At 54.3% G+C, this 25,967-nt stretch overlaps 1 protein-coding gene across 2 annotated transcripts in view; it reads left to right on the top strand.

Moving 5' to 3' along the window:
* The first annotated feature begins 2,953 nt into the window (after positions 1 to 2,953).
* LOC144947763 (3',5'-cyclic-AMP phosphodiesterase 4C-like) overlaps positions 2,954 to 25,967 on the top strand; it is a 346,365-nt gene continuing 323,351 nt past the window's right edge. For both annotated transcript variants that reach the window (XM_078877116.1, XM_078877117.1), the window contains exon 1: positions 2,954 to 3,389. In XM_078877116.1, the coding sequence (XP_078733242.1) occupies positions 3,082 to 3,389 (308 nt within the window). In that variant the 5' untranslated portion in view covers positions 2,954 to 3,081. The remainder of the gene's footprint in view (positions 3,390 to 25,967) is intronic.

Here is a 25,967-nt window from a genome sequence, read left to right on the forward strand (position 1 = left end):
GAGAGACGGAGACGAGGATTGCAGAGAGACGGGCACGGGGAGTCTGCGCTCAGCCACGCGCGGGGCTCTCGCAGCGAAGAGGGGCAGAGGCGGACACGGAGAGAGGCGGACACGGAGAGAGGCGCGCGGAGCCGCGGGGTGGAGCCTCGGGGGGGAGACGGGGACGAGGCGCGGAGACGACGCGGGGGAGTCACGGGGAGAGTTGCTCCGCCGGGAGGAGGGGGGGCGCGTACCGGTCACGGGGCGCGTGGGGGCCCGACCCGCCCGGGCTCCCACTGAGCCGGGGCCCTGCTGAGCGTGGAACCGCCATTCACTGATCCGGGACCTACCGAGCAGTGACCCCGCTGAGCCGGACCCCGCTGAGCCGGACCCCGCGGAGCCGGGACTTGCGGGCTCCGTGGGGACACGCGAAGTGGAACGGACTCCGCGATGGAACCCCGTGCGTGACTGCTCAGTAGAGTTCTGCCTACCCACTCACCTACCGCCTGCCCACTTACCTACCGCCTACCCACTCACCTGCCTGCTGATCCACTCACCTACGTGCCTACCCACTCATTTTCTAGCCTACCCACTCGCCTACCGCCTACCCACCCACCTACCTACCCACCAACCTACCGCCTACCCACTCACCTGCCTGCTGATCCACTCACCTACGTGCCTACCCACTCATTTTCTAGCCTACCCACTCGCCTACCGCCTACCCACCCACCTACCTACCCACCAACCTACCGCCTACCCACTCACCTGCCTGCTGATCCACTCACCTACGTGTCTACCCACTCATTTTCTAGCCTACCCACTCACCTACCGCCTACTCACCCACCTACCTACCCACCCACCTACCTACGAAATTTACCTACTGACCTGCCTGTCACCACCTTGCCTCGTCCTACCCGTCGCCTTTTTCTCGACCTACTTAAGCATACCTATTGTCTACCCTGAACCTACCCGCCCATCCATTCACGGCAGCACTGATGCACCAAGGAATCGTGTAGGCTCGCCCGCCGATCTTCCTATCGCCGACCCTATCACGCGCCCATATGTCCTATCGCCTTGCCTACCACTCCCGTATAAACTACACATCACATCGCCTTGCCTACCACTCCCGTATAAACTACACATCACATCGCTTGCCTACCACTCCCGTATAAACTACACATCACATCGCTTGCCTACCACTCCCGTATAAACTACACATCACATTGCCTTGCCTACCACTCCCGTATAAACTACACATCACATCGCCTGCCTACCACTCCCGTATAAACTACACATCACATCGCCTTGCCTACCACTCCCGTATAAACTACACATCACATCGCCTGCCTACCACTCCCGTATAAACTACACATCACATCGCCTGCCTACCACTCCCGTATAAACTACACATCACATCGCTTGCCTACCACTCCCGTATAAACTACACATCACATTGCCTGCCTACCACTCCCGTATAAACTACACATCACATCGCCTGCCTACCACTCCCGTATAAACTACACATCACATTGCCTTGCCTACCACTCCCGTATAAACTACACATCACATTGCCTTGCCTACCACTCCCGTGTAAACTACACATCACATTGCCTTGCCTACCACTCCCGTATAAACTACACATCACATCGCCTGCCTACCACTCCCGTATAAACTACACATCACATCGCCTGCCTACCACTCCCGTATAAACTACACATCACATCGCCTTGCCTACCACTCCCGTATAAACTACACATCACATCGCCTGCCTACCACTCCCGTATAAACTACACATCACATCGCTTGCCTACCACTCCCGTATAAACTACACATCACATTGCCTGCCTACCACTCCCGTATAAACTACACATCACATCGCCTTGCCTACCACTCCCGTATAAACTACACATCACATCGCCTGCCTACCACTCCCGTATAAACTACACATCACATCGCTTGCCTACCACTCCCGTATAAACTACACATCACATTGCCTGCCTACCACTCCCGTATAAACTACACATCACATCGCCTGCCTACCACTCCCGTATAAACTACACATCACATTGCCTTGCCTACCACTACCGTATAAACTACACATCACATTGCCTTGCCTACCACTCCCGTATAAACTACACATCACATCGCCTGCCTACCACTCCCGTATAAACTACACATCACATTGCCTTGCCTACCACTCCCGTATACACTACACATCACATCGCTTGCCTACCACTCCTGCATAGACGACACATCACATCGCCTGCCTACCGGGATGCCTCCACACCCACCCGAGTGAGACACTTCGCGTTGCCCTCTCGCCACTCTCGCTCGTCCAGCGGCTGAGATGCGTGCCTCGTCCACACGCCTCGCCAGCCCACCCACCACGCACCGGCACAGCAGCCCACCCACCACGCACCGGCACAGCAGCCCACCCACCACGCACCGGCACAGCAGCCCACCCACCACGCACCGGCACAGCAGCCCACCACCCGCAGTCCCATCCCTTTGCCGTTGTACTCACCCGCGTCCGTGTGAACCCGTGTCTGAGCCGGGCGACCTACCACCGCCCACGCTATCACGCGACTAAATAGGCAGACACATCGCGACCCAGCGCCGTCTCAGTACATACCCACGCGTGCGCCTACCTCCCTGTCCGCGTGTTTGAATACATCCCAAGGCTGTATACGACCCATCTCTAGAGGTACCTCACCATCCGCATACATCCCTGCTAAACCCCCACGTGATTTCACACGTACTCACCATTGCGTATCCGACTAACTACTCACACAACCCATCCACATCCCTACTCACCAACCCATCCACATCCCTACTCACCAACCCATCCACATCCCTACTCACCAACCCATCCACATCCCTACTCACCAACCCATCAACCTACTTACTCACCCACCCACCTACTCCCCCACCCACCTACTCCCTCACCCACCTACTCCCCCACCCACCTACTCACCCACCCACCTACTCACCCACCCACCTACTCACTCACCCACCCACCTACTCCCCCACCCACCTACTCACCTACCCACCTACTCCCCCACGCACTCGACACCCTGCTGCTCCCCACGCACCCTGCCTACCATGGAGGGTCGCCCTGCCACGCTGCCCATCATCGTCCTGGAGCCGGCCGCGGCGGTGGGAGGCTCCGACACCGCCACCGCCGCCAAGGCGCCCAAGCACCTGTGGCGGCAGGCGGCGCGCGTGCCCATGCGCGTCACCCGGCGTGGCAACTCGGACACGGGGCCCGAGCGGGGCCCGCGCCGCGTGCCCATGGAGCGCGGCCTCGCTGTGGAGGGCCTCCCGGGCGGCGGCGGGGGGCCCGCACGCCCGGGACTCGCCGGGGCGCGCAAGTCGTGGCCCTCGTCTCTGCAGTGCCCCCCGCTCACCAGGTGAGGCGGAGTCCGCCGGCCTGAACACGACCGTCCGAGAGCCCCTCCAGCACCGTAGAGTTGACGCACTGCCGTGGAGTTCACGCACTGTCGGGGGGTTCACGCACTGTCGTAGAGTTCACGCACTGTCGTGGAGTTCACGCACTGTCGTGGAGTTCACGCACTGTCGTGGAGTTCACGCACTGTCGTAGAGTTCACGCACTGTCGTGGAGTTCACGCACTGTCGTAGAGTTCACGCACTGTCGTGGAGTTCACGCACTGTCGTGGGGTTCACGCACTGTCGTGGAGTTCCCGCACTGTCGTAGAGTTCACGCACTGTCGTAGAGTTCACGCACTGTCATGGGGTTCACGCACTGTCGTGGAGTTCACGCACTGTCGTGGGGTTCACGCACTGTCGTGGGGTTCACGCACTGTCGTGGAATTCACGCACTGTCGTGGGGTTCACGCACTGTCGTGGGGTTCACGCACTGTCGTAGAGTTCACACACTGTCGTGGGGTTCACGCACTGTCGTGGGGTTCACGCACTGTCGTGGGGTTCACGCACTGTCGTGGGGTTCACGCACTGTCGTGAGGTTCACGCACTGTCGTGGGGTTCACGCACTGTCGTGGGGTTCACGCACTGTCGTGGAGTTCACGCACTGTCGTGGAGTTCACGCACTGCCGTGGAGTTCACGCACTGTCGTAGAGTTCACGCACTGTCGTGGGGTTCACGCACTGTCGTAGAGTTCACGCACTGTCGTAGAGTACACGCACTGCCGTGGAGTTCACGCACTGTCGTAGAGTTCACGCACTGTCGTGGAGTTCACGCACTGTCGTAGAGTTCACGCACTGTCGTAGAATTCACGCACTGCCGTGGAGTTCACGCACTGTCGTAGAGTTCACGCACTGTCGTGGGGTTCACGCACTTGCGTGGGGTTCACGCACTGCCGTGGAGTTCACGCACTGCCGTAGAGTTCACGCACTTGCGTGGGGTTCACGCACTGTCGTGGAGTTCACGCACTGTCGTAGAGTTCACGCACTGTCGTGGAGTTCACGCACTGTTGTGGAGTTCACGCACTGTCGTAGAGTTCACGCACTGTCGTGGAGTTCACGCACTGTTGTGGAGTTCACGCACTGTCGTAGAGTTCACGCACTACCGTGGAGTTCACGCACTGTCGTAGAGTTCACGCACTGTCGTGGAGTTCACGCACTATCGTAGAGTTCACGCACTGCCGTAGAGTTCAAGCACTGTCGTGGAGTTCACGCACTGCCGTAGAGTTCACGCACTGTCGTGGAGTTCACGCACTGCCGTAGAGTTCACGCACTGTCGTGGAGTTCACGCACTGTCGTAGAGTTCACGCACTGTCGTGGAGTTCACGCACTGTCGTGGAGTTCACGCACTGTCGTAGAGTTCACGCACTGTCGTAGAGTTCACGCACTGTCGTGGAGTTCACGCACCGTCGTGGAGTTCACGCACTATCATAGAGTTCACGCACTACCGTGGAGTTCACGCACTGTCGTAGAGCTCATGCACTGCCGTAGAGTTCACGCACTGTCGTAGAGTTCACGCACTGTCGTGGAGTTCACGCACTGTTGTGGAGTTCACGCACTGTCGTAGAGTTCACGCACTACCGTGGAGTTCACGCACTGTCGTAGAGTTCACGCACTGTCGTGGAGTTCACGCACTGTCGTGGAGTTCAAGCACTGTCGTGGAGTTCACACACTGCCGTAGAGTTCACGCACTACCGTGGAGTTCACGCACTGCCGTGGAGTTCACGCACTGTCGTAGAGTTCACGCACTACCGTGGAGTTCACGCACTGTCGTAGAGTTCACGCACTGTCGTGGAGTTCACGCACTGTCGTGGAGTTCACGCACTGTCGTGGAGTTCACGCACTGCCGTAGAGTTCACGCACTTCCGTGGAGTTCACGCACTGCCGTGGAGTTCACGCACTGTCATAGAGTTCACGCACTACCGTGGAGTTCACGCACTGTCGTAGAGTTCACGCACTGTCGTAGAGTTCACGCACTACCGTGGAGTTCACGCACTGTCGTAGAGTTCACGCACTACCGTGGAGTTCACGCACTGTCGTAGAGTTCACGCACTGCCGTAGAGTTCACGCACTGTCGTGGAGTTCACGCACTACCGTGGAGTTCATGCACTGCCGTGGAATTCACGCACTACCGTGGAGTTCACGCACTGTCGTAGAGTTCACGCACTGTCGTAGAGTTCACGCACTACTGTGGAGTTCACGTACTGCCGTGGAGTTCACGCACTGTCGTGGAGTTCACGCACTACCGTGGAGTTCACGCACTGCCGTGGAGTTCACGCACTGTCGTAGAGTTCACGCACTGCCGTAGAGTTCACGCACTACCGTAGAGTTCACGCACTGCCGTAGAGTTCACGCACTGTCGTGGAGTTCACGCACTGTCGTAGAGTTCACGCACTGTCGTAGAGTTCACGCACTGTCGTAGAGTTCACGCACTGTCGTGGAGTTCACGCACTGTCGTAGAGTTCACGCACTGCCGTGGAGTTCACGCACTGTCGTAGAGTTCACGCACTGCCGTGGAGTTCACGCGCTGTCGTGGAGTTCACGCACTGTCGTGGAGTTCACGCACTGTCGTGGAGTTCACGCACTGCCGTAGAGTTCACGCACTGTCGTAGAGTTCACGCACTGTCGTGGAGTTCACGCACTGTCGTGGAGTTCACGCACTGCCGTAGAGTTCACGCACTGCCGTAGAGTTCACGCGCTGTCGTGGAGTTCACGCACTGTCGTGGAGTTCACGCACTGTCGTGGAGTTCACGCACTGCCGTAGAGTTCACGCACTGTCGTAGAGTTCACGCACTGTCGTGGAGTTCACGCGCTGTCGTGGAGTTCACGCACTGTCGTGGAGTTCACGCACTGCTCTAGAGTTCATGCACTGTCGTAGAGTTCACACACTGTCGTGGAGTTCACGCACTGTCGTTGAGTTCACGCACTGTCGTTGAGTTCACGCACTGTCGTAGAGTTCACGCACTGTCGTAGAGTTCACGCACTGCCGTGGAGTTCACGCACTGTCGTAGAGTTCACGCACTGTCGTAGAGTTCACGCACTGCCGTGGAGTTCACGCACTGTCGTAGAGTTCACGCACTGCCGTAGAGTTCACGCACTGCCGTGGAGTTCACGCACTGTCGTAGAGTTCACGCACTGTCGTGGGGTTCACGCACTGTCGTAGAGTTCACGCACTGTCGTGGGGTTCACGCACTGTCGTAGAGTTCACGCACTGTCGTGGGGTTCACGCACTGTCGTAGAGTTCACGCACTGTCGTGGAGTTCACGCACTGTCGTGGGGTTCACGCACTGTCGTGGAGTTCACGCACTGTCGTAGAGTTCACGCACTGTCGTGGAGTTCACGCACTGTCGTAGAGTTCACGCACTGCCGTGGAGTTCACGCACTGTCGTAGAGTTCACGCACTGCCGTGGAGTTCACGCGCTGTCGTGGAGTTCACGCACTGTCGTGGAGTTCACGCACTGTCGTGGAGTTCACGCACTGCCGTAGAGTTCACGCACTGTCGTAGAGTTCACGCACTGTCGTGGAGTTCACGCACTGTCGTGGAGTTCACGCACTGCCGTAGAGTTCACGCACTGCCGTAGAGTTCACGCGCTGTCGTGGAGTTCACGCACTGTCGTGGAGTTCACGCACTGTCGTGGAGTTCACGCACTGCCGTAGAGTTCACGCACTGTCGTAGAGTTCACGCACTGTCGTGGAGTTCACGCGCTGTCGTGGAGTTCACGCACTGTCGTGGAGTTCACGCACTGCTCTAGATTTCATGCACTGTCGTAGAGTTCACACACTGTCGTGGAGTTCACGCACTGTCGTTGAGTTCACGCACTGTCGTTGAGTTCACGCACTGTCGTAGAGTTCACGCACTGTCGTAGAGTTCACGCACTGTCGTAGAGTTCACGCACTGTCGTAGAGTTCACGCACTGCCGTGGAGTTCACGCACTGTCGTAGAGTTCACGCACTGCCGTGGAGTTCACGCACTGTCGTAGAGTTCACGCACTGTCGTAGAGTTCACGCACTGCCGTGGAGTTCACGCACTGTCGTAGAGTTCACGCACTGCCGTAGAGTTCACGCACTGCCGTGGAGTTCACGCACTGTCGTAGAGTTCACTCACTGCCGTAGAGTTCACGCACTGCCGTGGAGTTCACGCACTGTCGCAGAGTTCACGCACTGCCGTAGAGTTCACGCACTGCCGTAGAGTTCACGCACTGCCGTAGAGTTCACGCACTGTCGTAGAGTTCACGCACTGCCATAGAGTTCACGCACTGCCGTGGAGTTCACGCACTGTCGTAGTGTTCACGCACTGCCGTAGAGTTCACGCACTGCCGTGAAGTTCACGCACTGCCGTAGAGTTCACGCACTGTCGTGGAGTTCACGCACTGTCGTGGGGTTCACGCACTGTCGTAGAGTTCACGCACTGTCGTGGGGTTCACGCACTGTCGTAGAGTTCACGCACTGTCGTGGGGTTCACGCACTGTCGTAGAGTTCACGCACTGTCGTGGGGTTCACGCACTGTCGTAGAGTTCACGCACTGTCGTGGGGTTCACGCACTGTCGTAGAGTTCACGCACTGTCGTGGGGTTCACGCACTGTCGTAGAGTTCACGCACTGTCGTGGGGTTCACGCACTGTCGTAGAGTTCACGCACTGTCGTGGAGTTCACGCACTGTCGTGGGGTTCACGCACTGTCGTAGAGTTCACGCACTGTCGTGGGGTTCACGCACTGTCGTAGAGTTCACGCACTGTCGTGGGGTTCACGCACTGTCGTAGAGTTCACGCACTGTCGTGGGGTTCACGCACTGTCGTAGAGTTCACGCACTGTCGTGGAGTTCACGCACTGTCGTAGAGTACACTCACTGTCGTGGGGTTCACGCACTGTCGTAGAGTTCACGCACTGTCGTAGAGTTCATGCACTGTCGTGGGGTTCATGCACTGTCGTAGAGTTCACGCACTGTCGTAGAGTTCACGCACTGTCGTGGAGTTCACGCACTGTCGTAGAGTTCACGCACTGTCGTTGGGTTCACGCACTGTCGTAGAGTTCACGCACTGTCGTGGGGTTCACGCACTGTCGTAGAGTTCACGCACTGTTGTGGAGTTCACGCACTGTCGTAAAGTTCACGCACTGTCGTGGGGTTCACGCACTGTCGTAGAGTTCACGCACTGTCGTGGAGTTCACGCACTGTCGTAGAGTTCACGCACTGTCGTAGAATTCACGCACTGTCGTGGAGTTCACGCACTGTCGTAGAGTTCACGCACTGTCGTAGAGTTCACGCACTGTCGTGGGGTTCACGCACTGTCGTGGAGTTCACGCACTGTCGTAGAGTTCACGCACTGTCGTAGAGTTCACGCACTGTCGTGGAGTTCACGCACTGTCGTAGAGTTCACGCACTGTCGTAGAGTTCACGCACTGTCGTAGAGTTCACGCACTGTCGTGGAGTTCACGCACTGTCGTAGAGTTCACGCACTGTCGTAGAGTTCACGGACTGTCGTAGAGTTCACGCACTGTCGTGGGGTTCACGCACTGTCGTGGAGTTCACGCACTGTCGTAGAGTTCACGCACTGTCGTGGGGTTCACGCACTGTCGTAGAGTTCACGCACTGTCGTAGAGTTCACGCACTGTCGTAGAGTTCACGCACTGTCATAGAGTTCACGCACTGTCGTGGGGTTCACGCACTGTCGTGGAGTTCACGCACTTTCGTAGAGTTCACGCACTGTCGTAGAGTTCACGCACTGTCGTAGAGTTCACGCACTGTTGTGGGGTTCACGCACTGTCGTGGAGTTCACGCACTGTCGTAAAGTTCACGCACTGCCGTGGGGTTCACGCACTGTCGTAGAGTTCACGCACTGTCGTAGAGTTCACGCACTGTCGTAGAGTTCACGCACTGTCGTGGAGTTCACGCACTGTCACAGCGTTCATCACATAGTGTACTCAATATTGTGTGGTCTGCACGACACCGTCGAGTCTCTGTGCCCTTGTACGCATCGCGACACCCCTCCTATGGGCGCGTGTGAATGTGGTCGACTCCGCTGGACTCCGGGAACTCCGCGGCGGCTCAGCTCGAGGCTGGAGCGGCGGCTCCCGTCTCGGTCGTCTGGGGGCCGCGGGGCGAGGGTGATGATGTTAGAGCAGTCGCTCCCCTAGCCACCGTGATGGTGGCCACCAGCATGGTCAACGCCAGCAACGTCGTGTCACGTGCCAGAGGTGTTTGTCCGTCGGTTCGCCTTGAACTCGAGAGCCAAGAGCGGCATTGTAATTGGGCGCCACGGTGGCTAGGAGATGTTAACTCCCTCGCCTGGTATGCAGGAGGTCGTGGATTCAATCCCGACCCTGACGCCTGCTGCTGTATATTTGGAGTTTGCGTGTCTCTCTCTCTCTCATCATCATCAATGTGGCTAAGAGATGTTAAATCCCTCGCCTGGTATGCAGGAGGTCGTGGATTCAATCCCGACCCTGATGCCTGCTGTATATTTGGAGTTTGCGTGTATCTCTCTCATCATCATCACGGTGGCTAGGAGATGTTAACTACCTCGCCTGGTATGCAGGAGGTCGTGGGTTACTTCCAGACCCTGACGCCTGCTGCTGTATATTTGGAGTTTGCGTGTCTCTCTCTCTCATCATCATCACGGTGGCTAGGAGATGTTAACTACCTCGCCTGGTGTGCAGGAGGTCGTGGGTTCGATCCCGACCCTGACGCCTGCTTGTCTCTCTCCCCGTCGTCACTGGATTTTTCTCCGCGTCCTCGAGGCTTTCCCTTCACGTTTAGAATCACGCGTTTAGATGATGTGGCTTCTATAAATGTCCACGTGATGAGACGCCACTTTGCTGAGCTCTCATTTGTGGCCAGGTCGCTTTGGAAGAAAGAGCTACGTAGTTAGATGGGGCCTTACGTGGTGAAATAAAAAAGATAGTATGAGAGAAAAAGAGACAATCACCTACTCTGCTGTACACTGGCATCGAGTCTGCGCGCCGTCCTCGAGCCGCCCGTACCCGACATGAAAGGGACCCGCAAATCGCCACTCATGCCCGCGACTCGATGCTGCTGCTACGGGGGTCACCGCAACAGCAGCAGCGAGTCGCCGTGCCGTAGTGGAGCTGCCTTCGGCGTGGGCCGCTCCCTCCCGCATCCAGCCAACGACCCATGTCTGCGTATCCTAGTTTGCCGGGTGTTGTGGTCTCCGTGTTTGTGCTTTGTAAGGATCACTAATTCACGCCGGTTACTCGCTCAGCGGCGGTCAGTTGCCTCCCTGTCACTCTTCTATCGCTCCTCTACTTGCCATGGTTGCTGTTGCCGTGGGCACGCGTCGATTCCTCCACCCGTGTGGACTTGGTCGACCAGACCTCGACTGTTTCGTCTGATCCACCATTGTACGTATGTCTGTTGAACTTCTTTCGCACCGTACATAGCCAACCATACTGCAGGTCACAAAAACAAAAAGGCACTCATCTGTTCACCCACGCATCTACTCTCTAACCCACTCACTCGCCCACCCACTCACCACACTGCAGGTCACAAAACACTCACCCACTCACAGACTCACCTACTCATCTACTCACAAACCCACTCACTCACCCATCCACTCACCACACTGCAGGTCACAAAACACTCACCCACTCACCCACTCACAGACTCACCCACTCATCTACTCACTCACCCACTCACTCACCCACCCACTCACAACACTGCAGGTCACCTCACTTCTCTCGCTCTGCTCCTTCCCTCGCGCTCCTCCACTGCTCAATTCCCTCCTCCCATCGTCGTCTCTTCCCCGCCCTCCCCCCCAGCTCTTAACAACAAAAACGTCGCTCAATTCCAGAAGCGAGTTCCACTCTCCTCGATTACAGCATTGACAATAGCGCTGATTGTCACCGCCTGCTTGACGTTTTGGGCCTGTGCTCAGCGATTGTGTAAATTAAAAAATATGATGATTATTATTACGCACTGCTGTGTGTCTTGAGAAAGGCCAATCCATGTTCCAGGCTGATGATTGTGTAACCGGCCGGCTTGAGTCTCTCAACTCGCAAGGGTGACCCGGGGTCTCCGTCTGCAGCCAGATTGCCACGTGGCATCGCAATGAGCAGTTTTGGACCCTGACGAGGGGCGCGCGCGATGGCGTGAATTTGAATGACATCACCATGCATGGGATATGATCGTGTCGGGTTCTTAGGTTTCGCAGTGAGCATCTGTGAGCGAGCCACGGCGAAGAGACTCCGCTCGGTGCCGTGTGCACAGCGAGGCGCTCACCACCGCTCAAACTCACTCTGACTCACTCTGGCTCACACTCACTCTGGCTCACACTCACTGGGGCTCACTCTGGCTCAAACTCACTCTGACTCACTCTGGCTCACACTCACTCTGACTCACTCTGGCTCACACTCACTCTGGCTCACTCTGGCTCACACTCACTCTGGCTCACTCTGGCTCACACTCACTCTAGCTCACACTCACTGGGGCTCACTCTGGCTCACACTCACTCTGACTCACTCTGGCTCACACTCACTGGGGCTCACTCTGGCTCACACTCACTCTGACTCACTCTGGCTCACACTCACTCTGACTCACTCTGGCTCACACTCACTGGGGCTCACTCTGGCTCACACTCACTCTGACTCACTCTGGCTCACACTCACTCTGGCTCACTCACTCACTCTAGCTCACTCACTCACTCTGGCTCACTCTGGTTCACAATCACTCGGGCTCACTCACTCACTCTGGTTCACCCTCACTCTGACTCACTCTGGCTCACTCACTCACTCTGACTCACTCACTCACTCTGGTTCACACTCACTCTGACTCACTCTGGCTCACTCACTCACTCTGACTCACTCACTCACTCTGGCTCACACTCACTCGGGCTCACTCACTCTGCCGCGCTCACTCACTCACTCTGGCTCACTCACTCGGGCTGACTCACTCCGGTGCTCTCACTCGGGCTCACTCACTTTAATTCCCGCACCTCCGATTAACACGGTTGGCTATGCACGGTGCGAAATAAGTTCAACACGCACACACACATTCTCTATGGCTCACTCACCTATGGTAGCTCACTCACTCACTCTGGCTCACTCACTCACTCTGGCTCACTCACTCACTCTGGCTCACTCACTCTGACTCTCAATCACTTTGACTCTCAATCACTCTGACTCGCTCACTCACTCACTCACTCTGGCTCACTCACTCACTCTGGCTCACTCACTCACTCTTACTCTCACTCACTCTAACTCTCAATCACTCTGACTCTCAATCACTTTGGCTCACTCACTCAATCTGGCTCGCTCATTCTCTCCATGGCTCTCGCTGGCTCACTCGCTCAGCTTCGTGAGCGCGCATCTCAATCTCTGCTCTCTCTACCACTCGTGCCACGCACTGCTGCTGCTGCTAAGCAGGCAGTCTTACGCGAGCAACATCTATAGTTGTTGCTGTATTGTTGTGACCGGCGACACCACCGCGTGCCGTGCCCCACGCGCGCTCTGCAGCAGTCGTGCGTCTGCTGCAGCTCGAGTGGGGGAGGAGCCCGCGCACGATGGTGAGCCTGGTGCCGCTTGTCACATCGCTTCGCCCCCACCGCTTCCACCGAGCAGCACCGCCCTCTCTCTCTTTAGTGATCCTCAGCAGCAGCAGCGATGGCCAGCAAGTGAAGTAACTCGTCGCACTGATTTGACCGCGCTGTCGTGACATTTTATAATCGCCGTCTTCACTCGTGACGCCGCGCTGCCACCGCACGGGGTCCGCTCGCAGCAGCAGGCACCCCCCCCCCCAAGCTCTGCGATCCTCTCTATATAAAGGTGTTATCGGCCAATTAATTATTGAGTGGGTTCATTTAAAGAAAAGTGTCGTCGTGTTGTGGTCTGTAATTGTGTCCTGGGACTTAAACATTTACAACTCTCACTGCGTCACTGGCAGATGAGTCGGTTCTTCTTGGTCGTGCGGACTGATGTTGACGGAGGGGAACAGCTGTCAATTGACATGGAGGTGATTGTGGGATGCTGTTGGCATGAATGACTCTATACAAAATTAAAGTATGGTTATTATTGTTGTTGTTGCTGAGCCGGATAATTGCATGAGGAGTAGCAGCGTCCATCGCGATGGTGCTGTGCCCGCTTCGTGTTTATGAATCGGGCCTTGAGGCGTCGTCGTGCGTTTCCTGATTCCGTTACTGGGTGGTGACCACAGTCGCCGCACACTCCCGGAGATTTTTAAAATGTTCCATTTGTGAAGCCAGTATCAGCATCTGCTGCTGTTGCTGTTGCCGTGGTTTGCGCAGTGGATGCGGTTCAACGGTTGTGGCCAAAGGAGCCTCATTGCAGAGATCGATGCCATGGGGATCTTCTGCATCGTTGGGTCTTTCACGAAGGTGGCGTTTGTTGTTTGTGATTCCTGTGAACTCCGTTCGGCTTTCCAAGCTTCGTCATCATCGTCGGGGTCAAAGTCGTCTGCGATTCGCCAAGGGAGCCGTGTGCACGGCAGCAGCGAGCGCCTGGGATTTTGTGTTTCATGTAAATCGGAGCGCGAAGTTTGATCCGCAAATGAAATGCAGCGTGCGCCAGAAGAAACGACGCACCGATTTGAATCTAACAATAATAATGATGATAATTAATAATGATGATCATTAATAATGATGATAATTAATAATGATGATAATTAATAATGATGATAATTAATAAGACAGCATCAACGTTTGTGTCCTTGTGGGAAATGTTAATAGCAACATAGAGAAGCAGACCAAATGTCTCCTTGCCACGTATCTGTCCCTCCATATGTTTATTACTCATCTCATCAGTCACACGGCTTCCTCCTGGGAGAGCATCATTTTAGCTGCATTAGTTCAACAACAAGCACATTCACTGACTCTGCTGATGTGTATAGCATGTTCAGCTTATTTATGCTGTCACCTATATTCTCGACTGCGATGCGAGTATGTTGTGTGTTGTGTGTATTATATCGAGGGCCTTTGCCTGTCAGCACCAGACATTTCACCAGCATTTCTTCAAGTACAAGCCTGACTTTGCTGCTCATGAGACACTGAACGTCAAAACCATCCCAAAGCTTTTGCTGCTGAAATGATGCACTCCCAGCGGGAAAGCCGTCTGGCTGATGGGATGAGTATAAAAATAAACTTGTATTTTGTGTGTGACTGGAGAGATATAGGCAGGCGGCGTATTGCCTGCTTCGTCATTTTGCTCGTGGTAACAATAGTTTGGGACTTGGTTTATCCAGGCAAAGCCTCCAACAGTCCTTGAGGGATTTGACGAGGGTCTTGCAGTGGGACCCCCCCCTCTACTTGGCCACTCGCACGCGTGAGTGAGCGGATCACCAAGAGAGTGACTGAGTGAGCCACCAAGTGAGTGACTGTGTGAGCGAGTGGGTCACAAAGAGAGTGACTGAGTGAGCGAGTGGGTCACCAAGAGAGTGACTGAGTGAGCGAGTGGGTCACCAAGAGAGTGACTGAGTGAGCGAGTGGGTCACCAAGTGAGTGACTGAGTGAGCGAGTGGGTCACCCAGAGAGTGACTGAGTGAGCGAGCGGGTCACCAAAAGAGTGACTGAGTGAGCGAGTGGGTCACCAAGAGAGTGACTGAGTGAGCGATTGGGTCACCAAGAGAGTGACTGAGTGAGCGAGTGGGTCACCAAGTGAGTGACTGAGTGAGCGAGTGGGTCACCAAGAGAGTGACTGAGTGAGCGAGTGGGTCACCAAGAGAGTGACTGAGTGAGCGAGTGGGTCACCAAGGGAGTGACTGAGTGAGCGAGTGGGTCACCAAGTGAGTGACTGAGTGAGCGAGTGGGTCACCAAGAGAGTGACTGAGTGAGCGAGTGGGTCACCAAGTGAGTGACTGAGTGAGCGAGTGGGTCACCAAGTGAGTGACTGAGTGAGCGAGTGGGTGACCAAGAGAGTAACTGAGTGAGCGAGTGGGTCACCAAGAGAGTGACTGAGTGAGCGAGTGGGTCACCAAGAGAGTGACTGAGTGAGCGAGTGGGTCACCAAGAGAGTGACTGAGTGAGCGAGTGGGTGACCAAGAGAGTGACTGAGTGAGCGAGTGGGTCACCAAGAAAGTGACTGAGTGAGCGAGTGGGTCACCAAGTGAGTGACTGAGTGAGCGAGTGGGTCACCAAGAGAGTGACTGAGTGAGCGAGTGGGTCACCAAGTGAGTGACTGAGTGAGCGAGTGGGTCACCAAGTGAGTGACTGAGTGAGCGAGTAGGTGACCAAGAGAGTAACTGAGTGAGCGAGTGGGTCACCAAGAGAGTGACTGAGTGAGCGAGTGGGTCACCAAGAGAGTGACTGAGTGAGCGAGTGGGTCACCAAGAGAGTGACTGAGTGAGCGAGTGGGTGACCAAGAGAGTGACTGAGTGAGCGAGTGGGTCACCAAGAAAGTGACTGAGTTAGCGAGTGGGTCACCAAGAGAGTGACTGAGTGAGCGAGTGGGTCACCAAGAGAGTGACTGAGTGAGCGAGTTATTGAGCGAGCAAACGAGCGGAATGTTGGGAGTAAACAGGAGGACCTGGACTAAGTAAACACGTGTGAGGTGACAACCCTCAGTTGTGCACGCAGAGGTAGCCAACCAGCTTGCTGTACTACCATCTAAGGCAGCGGTCCGCAACCTTTTTGGCACCAGGGACCGGTTTCGTCGAAGACAGTTTTTTCACGGACCGGGGGGGCTACTAGGGGTTAGAGCTTGTGGGCTTACCACGACTGTGACTGACACAAGGGCGCAGTACGGGAAAGAGGCGCGGACGGAAGTGGTCAATAATAAAATAATGGGGGCGGGCCACGCGCAGACTCACCGCTCTCACCTCGTGCTGTGCGGCCCGGCGGTTGGGGACCCCTGATCTAAGGTGTATGTGAGTCCGGTCATTGACGAATATCATCGTCTGTTGACGTGACGGGGATGTTTGGTCATCGCTGGTGCCCAGGCTCGGAGGGGTCCGACTCCCCCACTGGAGCCCGCAGCTCTCATCCCGAGTGGCTGCAACGCGAGCCCGGCGCTCTGGGCGGCGTCGGCTCGTCGCTCCGCCACGGTCATTACCCTCGCTCCCCCACCCCCTGCACGTTGCTCCCCCCCCCCCCTACTCAGCTCGAGCAGTTGATTTAGAGAGCGAGGCGTCGTTAGAAGAGGCTTGAGGGAGACGGCAGAGTGAAGTTGGCTCGTCAATCTGCCTGGGCGGGGAGCCCAAGGGAGCTCTCCTCGTATCACGCGCGCTCGGCACACGCCCGGGCACAGCGAGCCAGCATCAGCGCGCGGAGAGGTTTCGTTCTTGCAGCTGCCGCGCCGGGAGATGGAAATCCGTGCACTGCTGACCCGTCACACCGCCGCTGTGGCACCTGCCGTCGTTGTTGAGTCACGAAGAGCGAAGCGCGGTTCGGTTTCTTCGCGACACCGATATTCGCCGTGTCTCCTGTATTCGTGTTTTTTTTCTTTCTCAAAAGCAGTTTACCCGGTAATGTAAATGAAACAGATTCGAACCTCCCCCCCCCATCCATTACCGCACGCGCCCTGATTGTCACTCGCCAGCAGAGATGAGCTGCGCCAATTTGCAATCGAAGTTAAAACCGCGCGGAGAATGCCACACGCCCCACCGCTGAGAGGGGAGCGCATTCAGGAGGGGTGCGGGGGGGGCGACGGGAGCGGTGGCTTATAAGTGGCGAGCACCCAGCGACAGAGCCACTCGGAACAATTGATCACGCGTGGAGTTATTGACCGACGCTGGCCGTGGGAGCGCGGTCAGGGCGCCGTTACGTCGGTCCCGGTGGAGCATGGCACGGGTGGGGGTCCCCGCGGGGTCAGGCTCGCTGCGGGAGCTGCAGCCGCGCGCGACGATTGCTGCCGGGATTTACCAGGGCGGCCACGGCTGCGCCCGCCGCGGTGACGCCTCTCCCCCGTGCCTTCCCAGGGCCACCCACCCCCACCCTCTTTATCCGCCGCCTTGTGTGTGGTGCAGACCCCTCACCCTCCCCAGGTCTCCCCCTCGTCTCTCCGCTACTGCTACTATCACAGTCACCACATCCGCTCCCTCACCCTCCCCCTGTCTCCTCCTCGTCCTTCTGATTCTGCTCCACGGCTCTATTCGTGTTGTGATTATTTTCTCATCCCGGTCTGTGCACGCGCCGATCGGGCAATGCGGCTCAGGGTAGAGTCGCCCCGTGGGATGGGGCGACTCACCGGGCCGCTCTCGATAACCCGGCAGAAATGCACCCCGAGGAAATGTATCTCCAACCCTCGACAACCCCCACTTACCCCCCTCCCCCATCCCAACAAAACCAAAATCCAATTTGCGGCAGATTTACGAAGACTCAATTAAAAGCCTCTAGACTTAAGAATTTCAATTAACTGGCTTCTATTTAAAAGCTTGCCTGATTACAGTCATTCTAAACCGGGAAAGGCTTTTTTGTGCTTTTTCTTAATTCCAAGTGCGAATAGTCCGGCGGCGGTGTGGTGATTGGGCGAACGAGAGGACCGGGCACGCTCGGGCCAATTGCTGAAGATGCAGCAGCTGTGGCAGCAGCAGCAGCAGTGGCAGCAGCAGCAGCGGCTGCAGCAGCAGCAGTGGCAGCAGCAGCAGCAGTGGTCGCGATTCGCGATGGCGAGACGCGCGCAAGGCTTCGCGAAGGACAGAACTCGTCGACAAACGGTGGCGGATGACGTTCCCAGACAGCCGTTCCGCGACAGCCAGACTTTGCGTTTGCTGCTTCTTCTTCTTGGTTCTTTCGGTAAAGTCACGTAGAAGGAAAATAATAAAATAATAAAAATAAAACATAATAAAATAATTCTCACGACGTTTCGGCCACAACGCAAGCAGCCGTCTTCAGGTGGAGAACAGGTCTGTCGAGAAGGCAGAGTCTGCCGAAACGTCGTGAGAATTATTTTATTATGTTTTATTTTTATTATTTTATTATTTTCCTTCTACGTGACTTTACCGAAAGAACCAAGAAGATGAATCCCTGTAGTCACGAAAGCTTTAAATCGAAATTTGCTGCTTCTCTCGAAGGCGTCTTGAGTTAGCTGGTGATCCGCGGTCTCTTACTCAACACGTGACGCAACTTCGCTTGACATGCGCACGTCACGACGAACACAGAGGGAGCATGCAATGTTGGGCCAACGTTCCAATCGCATGCCACAAGTTGGGTAAACATTTTTAAACGTTGGGCCGAGGTTCGATTCATTACTGAAGCACCTTCACGTGTGTTCAAAGGTGCTCGCTAACAGCACTTGTCCCTACAGTCTGTTGATGCTATACGGAAGATATTTCTCTTGTCTCCCCCTGTTATGCACGGCTTTCCTCCGGGCTCCACCATTTCCACCCTTAGCTAAAAACAACAGCAACAACAACACCCAATGAAACTGGTAGTGACCGTAACATCCCAACGGTGCTCCAAAGTGGGTTCACTCGCAGCAGCAACATTGCTCCCCACTATTGCGAAAACTTGGCAGGAGCCTCCTGAAAAAATGTCTTGAGACTCGGCGAGGCCTCATTGGGTAGGCAGGGACCTGCATGAACAGCGCAGTGCTCGGCTCTCGGCGACCGCAAATCCGCGAGCGAGGGCGCGGTAGCAGAACGAATGATGTCCCTGCAGCCGCGCCATTGCCATTCTTCAGTTTAATAGCACGCAGTGTGAATGGCAATCAGCCATTTATAATGTTGCAATGTAAATAATTATATGGCTGCAACATGAATTTCGCTCACGGTGCTTGCGAATCAGCCACAGAGCCGCGTGTGTACATGTACCACGTGTGTGTGTTCGTGCAATTGGACTCTGTGGAGGAGGTTTGCGAGGGACGCTACTGGGCAGTGCCAAGCTAGGTGCACTTTGAGGCTGTTGGGTTGTTGGGGGGCAGTCGCCCTCCAGCAAAAGAGGAGGGCAGAGGAGCGACGCTCGCAACAACAAGTGACTAACACGCAGCAAGTTGGCACAGGTGAAGCACATCTCGGTCAGTCAACCCATGGCACCTCGGTCTGCCCCGTGACCTCCTGCTAGGAGCTAGCCTTCGACACTTCACGTGGCCTCAAGGTGCACCGAGTCTGGCTCAAGCGCCGTGGTGACGTCACCGCCACTTATTGACGAATGTCGGTTGTTGTATCTGTGTACATGCACGGATGTTGTCAGTGTGTGTGTGTCAGTGTGTGTGTGTGTGGCCTGGCACAAGCGTCGTGGTGACGTCACCGCCACTTAGTGGCGAATGGCGGTTGTTGTTGTTGTTGTGTGTCAGTCTGGGAAAAACAACCCCCTACCTCCTCGTGGTGCCAGACGGCAACGCTGTGGTGGGCAGTGCCGTGGGGGGAGGGCCAATTTAGATTAGCTTTTCTGCTCATGGCGCTTGTAACGACCACAGCGGCTAAATGGGGGCTCTGGACGGGTGCGAGGGGCTAGTAACCCCTCCACCTTCAATTAATTACCACAAAACCATGTAAAATATGTCTAATTAATAAGCTTGTGCCGGAGGCCCTGGGGGGCAGGCGTTCATGACGTCTCCTGGCCAAACCCCATTTGGCGGAGGCAGGAGATTGAATATTTACCTTCGGGGCTCCTCCAGAAACAAAGAAAAGCCACTACGGATGGCAACGTGGAATGTTCGAACACTCGCTGTGGAGGAGAGGCTGCCACACCTCTGTTGGGAGCTGGACCGGTACCGCCTGGATCTCTGTGGCATTCAGGTGGTCCAGTGGACCGGCTCTGGCTCCTGCCACCATGAGGGGTGGACAGTCCTCTACTCGGGGCAGGAGACTACCAAACAACAGGGAGTGGCTCTTCTTCTGAACAAAAGAATGAAGGGGGCATGGGAGTGTGGTGGTGAGATATGGGAAGCTGTAAGCCCCAGGCTACTTTGGGCTCGCCTTCCCATCAACCAGAGGCGAGGAGTGGTGGTCGTGGTTACTTATGCCCCTACTGAAGACGAACATCCGTGGAGGGATGCAGGCAAAGCCGATGAGTCAGATGCCTTCTATGACCTCCAGTCACAGGTGCTGGCTAAAGTGGCCCCTCAGGTTAGAGTCATCTTGTTGGGTGACTTCAATGCCCGAGTTGGTCATGATGCTGGCACCTGGTGGGCCAGATCAGCTCAATGACAACGGTAGGAGGCTGCTAGATTTTTGTGCAGCCCATGGGCTTGTAATTACCAACACGCTGTTCCGGTATCGGCACATCCACACAACATCATGGATGCATGCCGGGTCCAAGCAAGAACATCTGCTGGACTACATAGTGACGGAACAGCGGATGCAGCCCCATGTCCTTGACACCGGAGCCTACCGTGGAACTGATCTGCCCTCTGACCATCGACTTGTCATCTGTAAGATGTGCCTGCCATTCTTCCACTCCGGTGGTGGGTGTACAGCCAGGACCCCATTCACCCCTAAGGTGGCCTGGTCTCAGCTAGCTGATGAAAGGTGCAAGCGATAATTTTATTGTTTGCGGCTGGGGTTGGCATCGTCCCCCACTCCTCCTGACGTCGAGGGTAAATGGGCGAGGTTTAAGACTGTGACTCATACAGCAGTAATGGCTGCTTTGGATACACGGTCCAAACCTCCCCAGAGACCCTGGCTGACAGAGGAGGTGTTCAGGATGGCTTATAAAAAGCGACAGGCCCACTCTCATCGTCTACAGTATCCTACGTCAGAGAATGAGGAGGCTTACCGCAGCCTTCGCTCGGAGGTTCGGAGAGCCGTGAGGCACTGCAAGGATGGGTGGTGGTCGCGGGTTGTTGAGGAACAGGTTTGCAGATTTGATGATAATTTCTGTAAAGTCCTGGCGGAGGGGAAATCGCTCGACATGGAAAACATCGTGGGGCGAAGTGGGGATGACCCTGCTGAGGCTGCGGTGCCTCAAATATTGGAAGAAGAAGTCACCCCCTGTGAGTGGCTGGCTGAGGTGCCATCTGTTGAGGAAGTAGAATCTGAGACCAGAAAGGCACCGGGCAGAGACGATCTCCAAAGCAAAATGCTGAGGGAGAGTGGCGTTTGTGCATAGACTGCCCTACATGACATCATAACAACAGTCTGGACCACTTGATGGGTTCTGCAGGATTGGAAGGATGCCCTGGTGGTCCCTCTCTTTAAGAAGGGGGACCGCACAGACTGTAACAACTCCAGGGGCATCTCACTCCTCAGTGTGGGGGGAAAGATCCTGGCAAGTATCATTCAACATCGCCTTGCCAGGCATGCTGAGGAGAGGCTTGCGGAGCCCCAATGCTGTTTCAGGAAAGGGCGGTCCTCCATAGATGCCATATTTACTGTCCGTTTGCAACAGCAGAGATGTAGGGAATTCCAACAAGACCTACATCTCTGATTTATTGACCTGGTCAAGGCCTATGCTACCATCAGTAAGCCTGGGCTCTGGTTGTTATTCGTGCTTTCAGAGTCCCTGACCCTCTGCTCACGATCATTAAGGACCTTCATAATGGTGAGTGGGCCCGAGTAAAACTACGTGGCTGGGAGTCAGAGCCATTCCCTATTCACCTTTGGGATGCGACAGGGATGTCCTCTGGCTCCCACATTATTTAACATATTTTTCGACCACTTAGTTCGTGAAGCCTTTGATGGCTGTACCAGAGGAATTTCCATCTGGTACAGATACAATGGGAGGCTGATCGATGCCCGGGTGCGGTCAAGGGATGGCTCCCTATTGGTCAACCACGTTATGTATGCCGATGACCTGGTAATTGCAGCTCACTCAGAGGAGGCGTGCCACTAAGAGGTGGGGCCTTACCATCAGCCTCACCAAATCTAAGCACCTGCCTGGGTATTTTTGTATCGGGCACTCCACCCCCACAGCTCCCAATTGGTGATGGGGCAGTTGTGGAGAGATTGAAGAGTTTTCCATACCTGGGCAGTGTGCTCATGACCGGCTCTGGTTTGACAGCAGAGGTCACACTCAGAATCAGTCGAGCGGCATTATATTTGCATCGGTTCCGTAACGCTGTGTGAAAGCTACCTGGTCTGTCGCTCCGCACGAAGCTTCAGGTCTTCTGGGCCACGGTTATTCCCTCCCTTCTCTACGCTTGCGAACCGTGGACCCCCCGAATGAAGAATCTTCGCCAGTTAGAAACATTTAGGCTGGCCTGCCTATGACCCATCGTGGACAAAGTCCCATCGGTTCCTCCGGCAGGCAAGGCTGCGTTGGCTAGGTCATGTGGCTCGCATGCCCATTCACCGCATGACTAAACAGCTTTTGTTCGGCCGGATCGAGGGGGCAAAACGGGCGCGGCATGGGCTAGAGAAGAGATGGAGTGATGTAGTACAGGAGGACTTGTCGATGACTGGTACCAGTGGTGTCAGGATCGGCCTCTGTGGAGGAGGCTCGTGAAAGACCGTGCTAGGCAGTTGGAGGTAGTCGCCCTCCAACAACAACGGAGGGTGGAGGAGCGACGCTCACAACAACGAGCGGAGCACGGTGGATAAAGCACAGCAAATTGGCACAGTAGGGGGCACAGGTGGTGCATCAACCAGTCATCTCAGTCAGTCGACCCGTGGCACCTGGGTCTGCCCCGTGACCTCCTGCCAGCGGGCATTCGACACTTCATGTGGCCTAAAAGTGCACATAGCCTGGCATAAGCCTCGTGGTGACGTCACCGCCACTTCGTGGCGAATGGCGGTTGTTGTGTGTCAGTGTGGGAAGCGGTAGTGAGGCGGTTAGCACGCTGCGCTACGACCCTGGCGACCCGGGTTTGATTCCTGCTCACGGCCAACACCAGTGACGATTATCTGAATCGGTCCTGGGCATCCCCTAGGTCGACTCGGCCACAAACGAATACCTGGTACGATGGGTAAATATCGCCACTAGGGAGACAAAGACGGCCGGGCGTGGTGTTGGTCACCCAACCCCTCGTGTGCCGTGCCGGCCATGAAAGGTGCTCGCTAACAGCACTTGCCCGTACCGTCTGTTAAGGCTATACGGGTGATCTTTGCCTTCGTCTTTATGATTGTGATCTCGTGTCAACTTTTTTAAAGCACTGCTAAAAAAAGTTTTTCTGTTTTAAACATTCAAAACGTGTCCGCCCTTCCAAAACCCTTCAACCCACTCGAGCCCAGGACAAGTGCGTGCGTGGCCACGTCCTCTACAATCCAATGAACGCAGCAGGCGCGTCCGCCTATGCGTGGATCGCGTGTTGCGCCAATGAGCAACAACGAGACACTCGCAGGGCAATCGGCGCACCTCTGCTGTCGACACGGCACGCGACAGACACCATGCGGAGACTGCCACAGCGCCAGGCGTTCATTTGGCCGAGTTAAAGCCCACGAAGCTCAGATGCTCCGTTCCAAGGGCGACTCAGCAAGCAGACATCAACGCATTCCACAAATAGTCCAGGAAAAAAACGTCAGGGAACCCTGGATAGCCGGATCCCAGGTAGCCAGGTTCCGAATAGCCGGAATTTACACTTAACCGGACCAGGTCGGCTCATAAAATTTTTTTTTTTTATATAAAATACTAAAAAAGATATACACATAATGCATCCATTTGCATACGGTATACATTGCTTTGTCACGTATGCTGCGCAATAAATTACACGATAACGTGTTGCAGTGTGTATAATGTGTAAAATACGGAGATCAAATTGTGCTTACCAAGTTGGCCAGTTGGCCGCATCTGTGGCACGAAAGCCATTGCCGTCACCGCCTGTTGCTGCTGCCGCTGCTGCTGCTACCGCGGCCTGTTGCTGCTGCTGCTGCCTATTGCTGCTGCTGCACACGTGCGATTCCACGCTTCTAGTACCTTCAATCAGGGGTCAGCAAACCTGGTAAGTTGTGATGTGACGTCTCTGTTCACGAGGGTTTCGTTGAACGAGTCAATTCAATTACTCGATACTCTGGTAACGAACAAGGTTTAGCCAACGACATCACATGACTAGCTGAGCACATATTCTTGGTTCTTTCGGGAAAGTCACATAGATATAATTTTTTTTATAAAATAAAAACTACGACGTTTCGATCACAACACCAGCGATCATCACCAGGAGGAAAAAAGGGGAAAGGCTACTGAAGGCAAGCTGTTTTTAAAGGTTTAAAACAGCTTGCGATAGAAACGTCGTAGTTTTTATGTTATTTACTTAAAAATGTTTCTATCTACGTAACTTTACCGAAAGAACCAAGAATATGAATTCCTGCAGTCACGAAAGTTTTAAGTCAAAATTTTGCTGAGCACTGTCTAAAGAACGCATTATTTCCTGTGGAAAGGTGATTTCTATAAACAAAAGGAAGGCTCAGCAATGGGCTCTCCTTTATCTGCTGCGATTGCAAATGTGTACATGGAAGACTTTGAAGCAAAGGCTTCAAAAACACTAATAACCTTCTGTTTGGTTTAGATGTGTGGATGACACATTGGTGGTCTGGCCACAAGGCAAAGATACACTTAATGCATTTTCTAATAATTTAAACTCGTAAAACCCGTCCATCCATGGAAGTGGAGGTAGATAACACTCTCCCATTCCTGGATATTTAGCTCGGATGCGGCCCAAACGGTAAAATAACACAGCATTTGCTAAAAGAAAATGCACACTGATGCCTATCTGAATTCAGTAGGACACCATCACTCGCACAGAAATCAAGACGCTCATACATCGGGCTAAGAAAGTGTCAGATGGTGGAAGTCTGAGGAGTGAGATTAAACATGTTCAAGAAGTGCTACAATTGAACAATTTAAAACTTTCGTGACTGAAGGGATTCATCTTTTTGGTTCTTTCGGTAAAGTCACGTAGAAGGGAAATAATAAAATAAAATAATAAAAATAAAATAATTCTCACGACGTTTCGGCTATAACGCAAGCAGCCGTCCTCAGGTGAAGAATGAAACACCACCAAGCTTGGAGCGTATAGTTAAGCTGGGTGGAGGGGGAAGAAGAGCGCCCTAACAAAATAATTTGCATATCAAGAGGAATTTAGCATATTTATGGGAAATGCGTAGGAGGTGGGCGGGGGGTTTCAAAGTCATATTATGCCCGTGCATTATGCAGGATTAGCAGCATCAAAGGGAGGGGATAGGGGGTAGCATTAACAAAGGGAACGAATGTTAATAGTATGTAGCGGCAGTTACTAAACCACCACGTAAAAAACTAAAGTATAAACTACATAGTATCATCAGTATACTAAATATACTCTCCAATAAGCTGAGCTACTAACAGTAAGTAATACATTACAATTCTACGTCGCAAAAAATGTATATGCTTCCAGCTAAACTTTTCTCTTACATCACACGGGTCTACCCCGTACTATATACTACCATAGACAAACCAAACATTAAATTATATACTGTATTATTATTATACACACTCTATACCTTCGACTATAATATTACCCTAAGTATTATTCTACCCACCCTACTGTATACCACACTGCTGTATATTCACTATACAATTACGATACTGTATATTACCTTATACATTATATTAAACATTACAATTTTATACTATTTATACAATCTGCTATACACTATACCATTGACCGTCGCGTGAAAGATACTAAGAGGAAGCAACGAAATATGTCATAAATATGCTAAATTCATCTTGATATGCATATTCTTTTGTCAAGGCGCCCCTTTTTCCCCCCTTCCAACCCAGCTTATATATGCTACAAGCAC

Source organism: Lampetra fluviatilis, chromosome 46 (genome assembly GCF_964198595.1).
Source record: "Lampetra fluviatilis chromosome 46, kcLamFluv1.1, whole genome shotgun sequence".
In the NCBI taxonomy this organism is placed as follows: Eukaryota; Metazoa; Chordata; class Hyperoartia; order Petromyzontiformes; family Petromyzontidae; genus Lampetra; species Lampetra fluviatilis.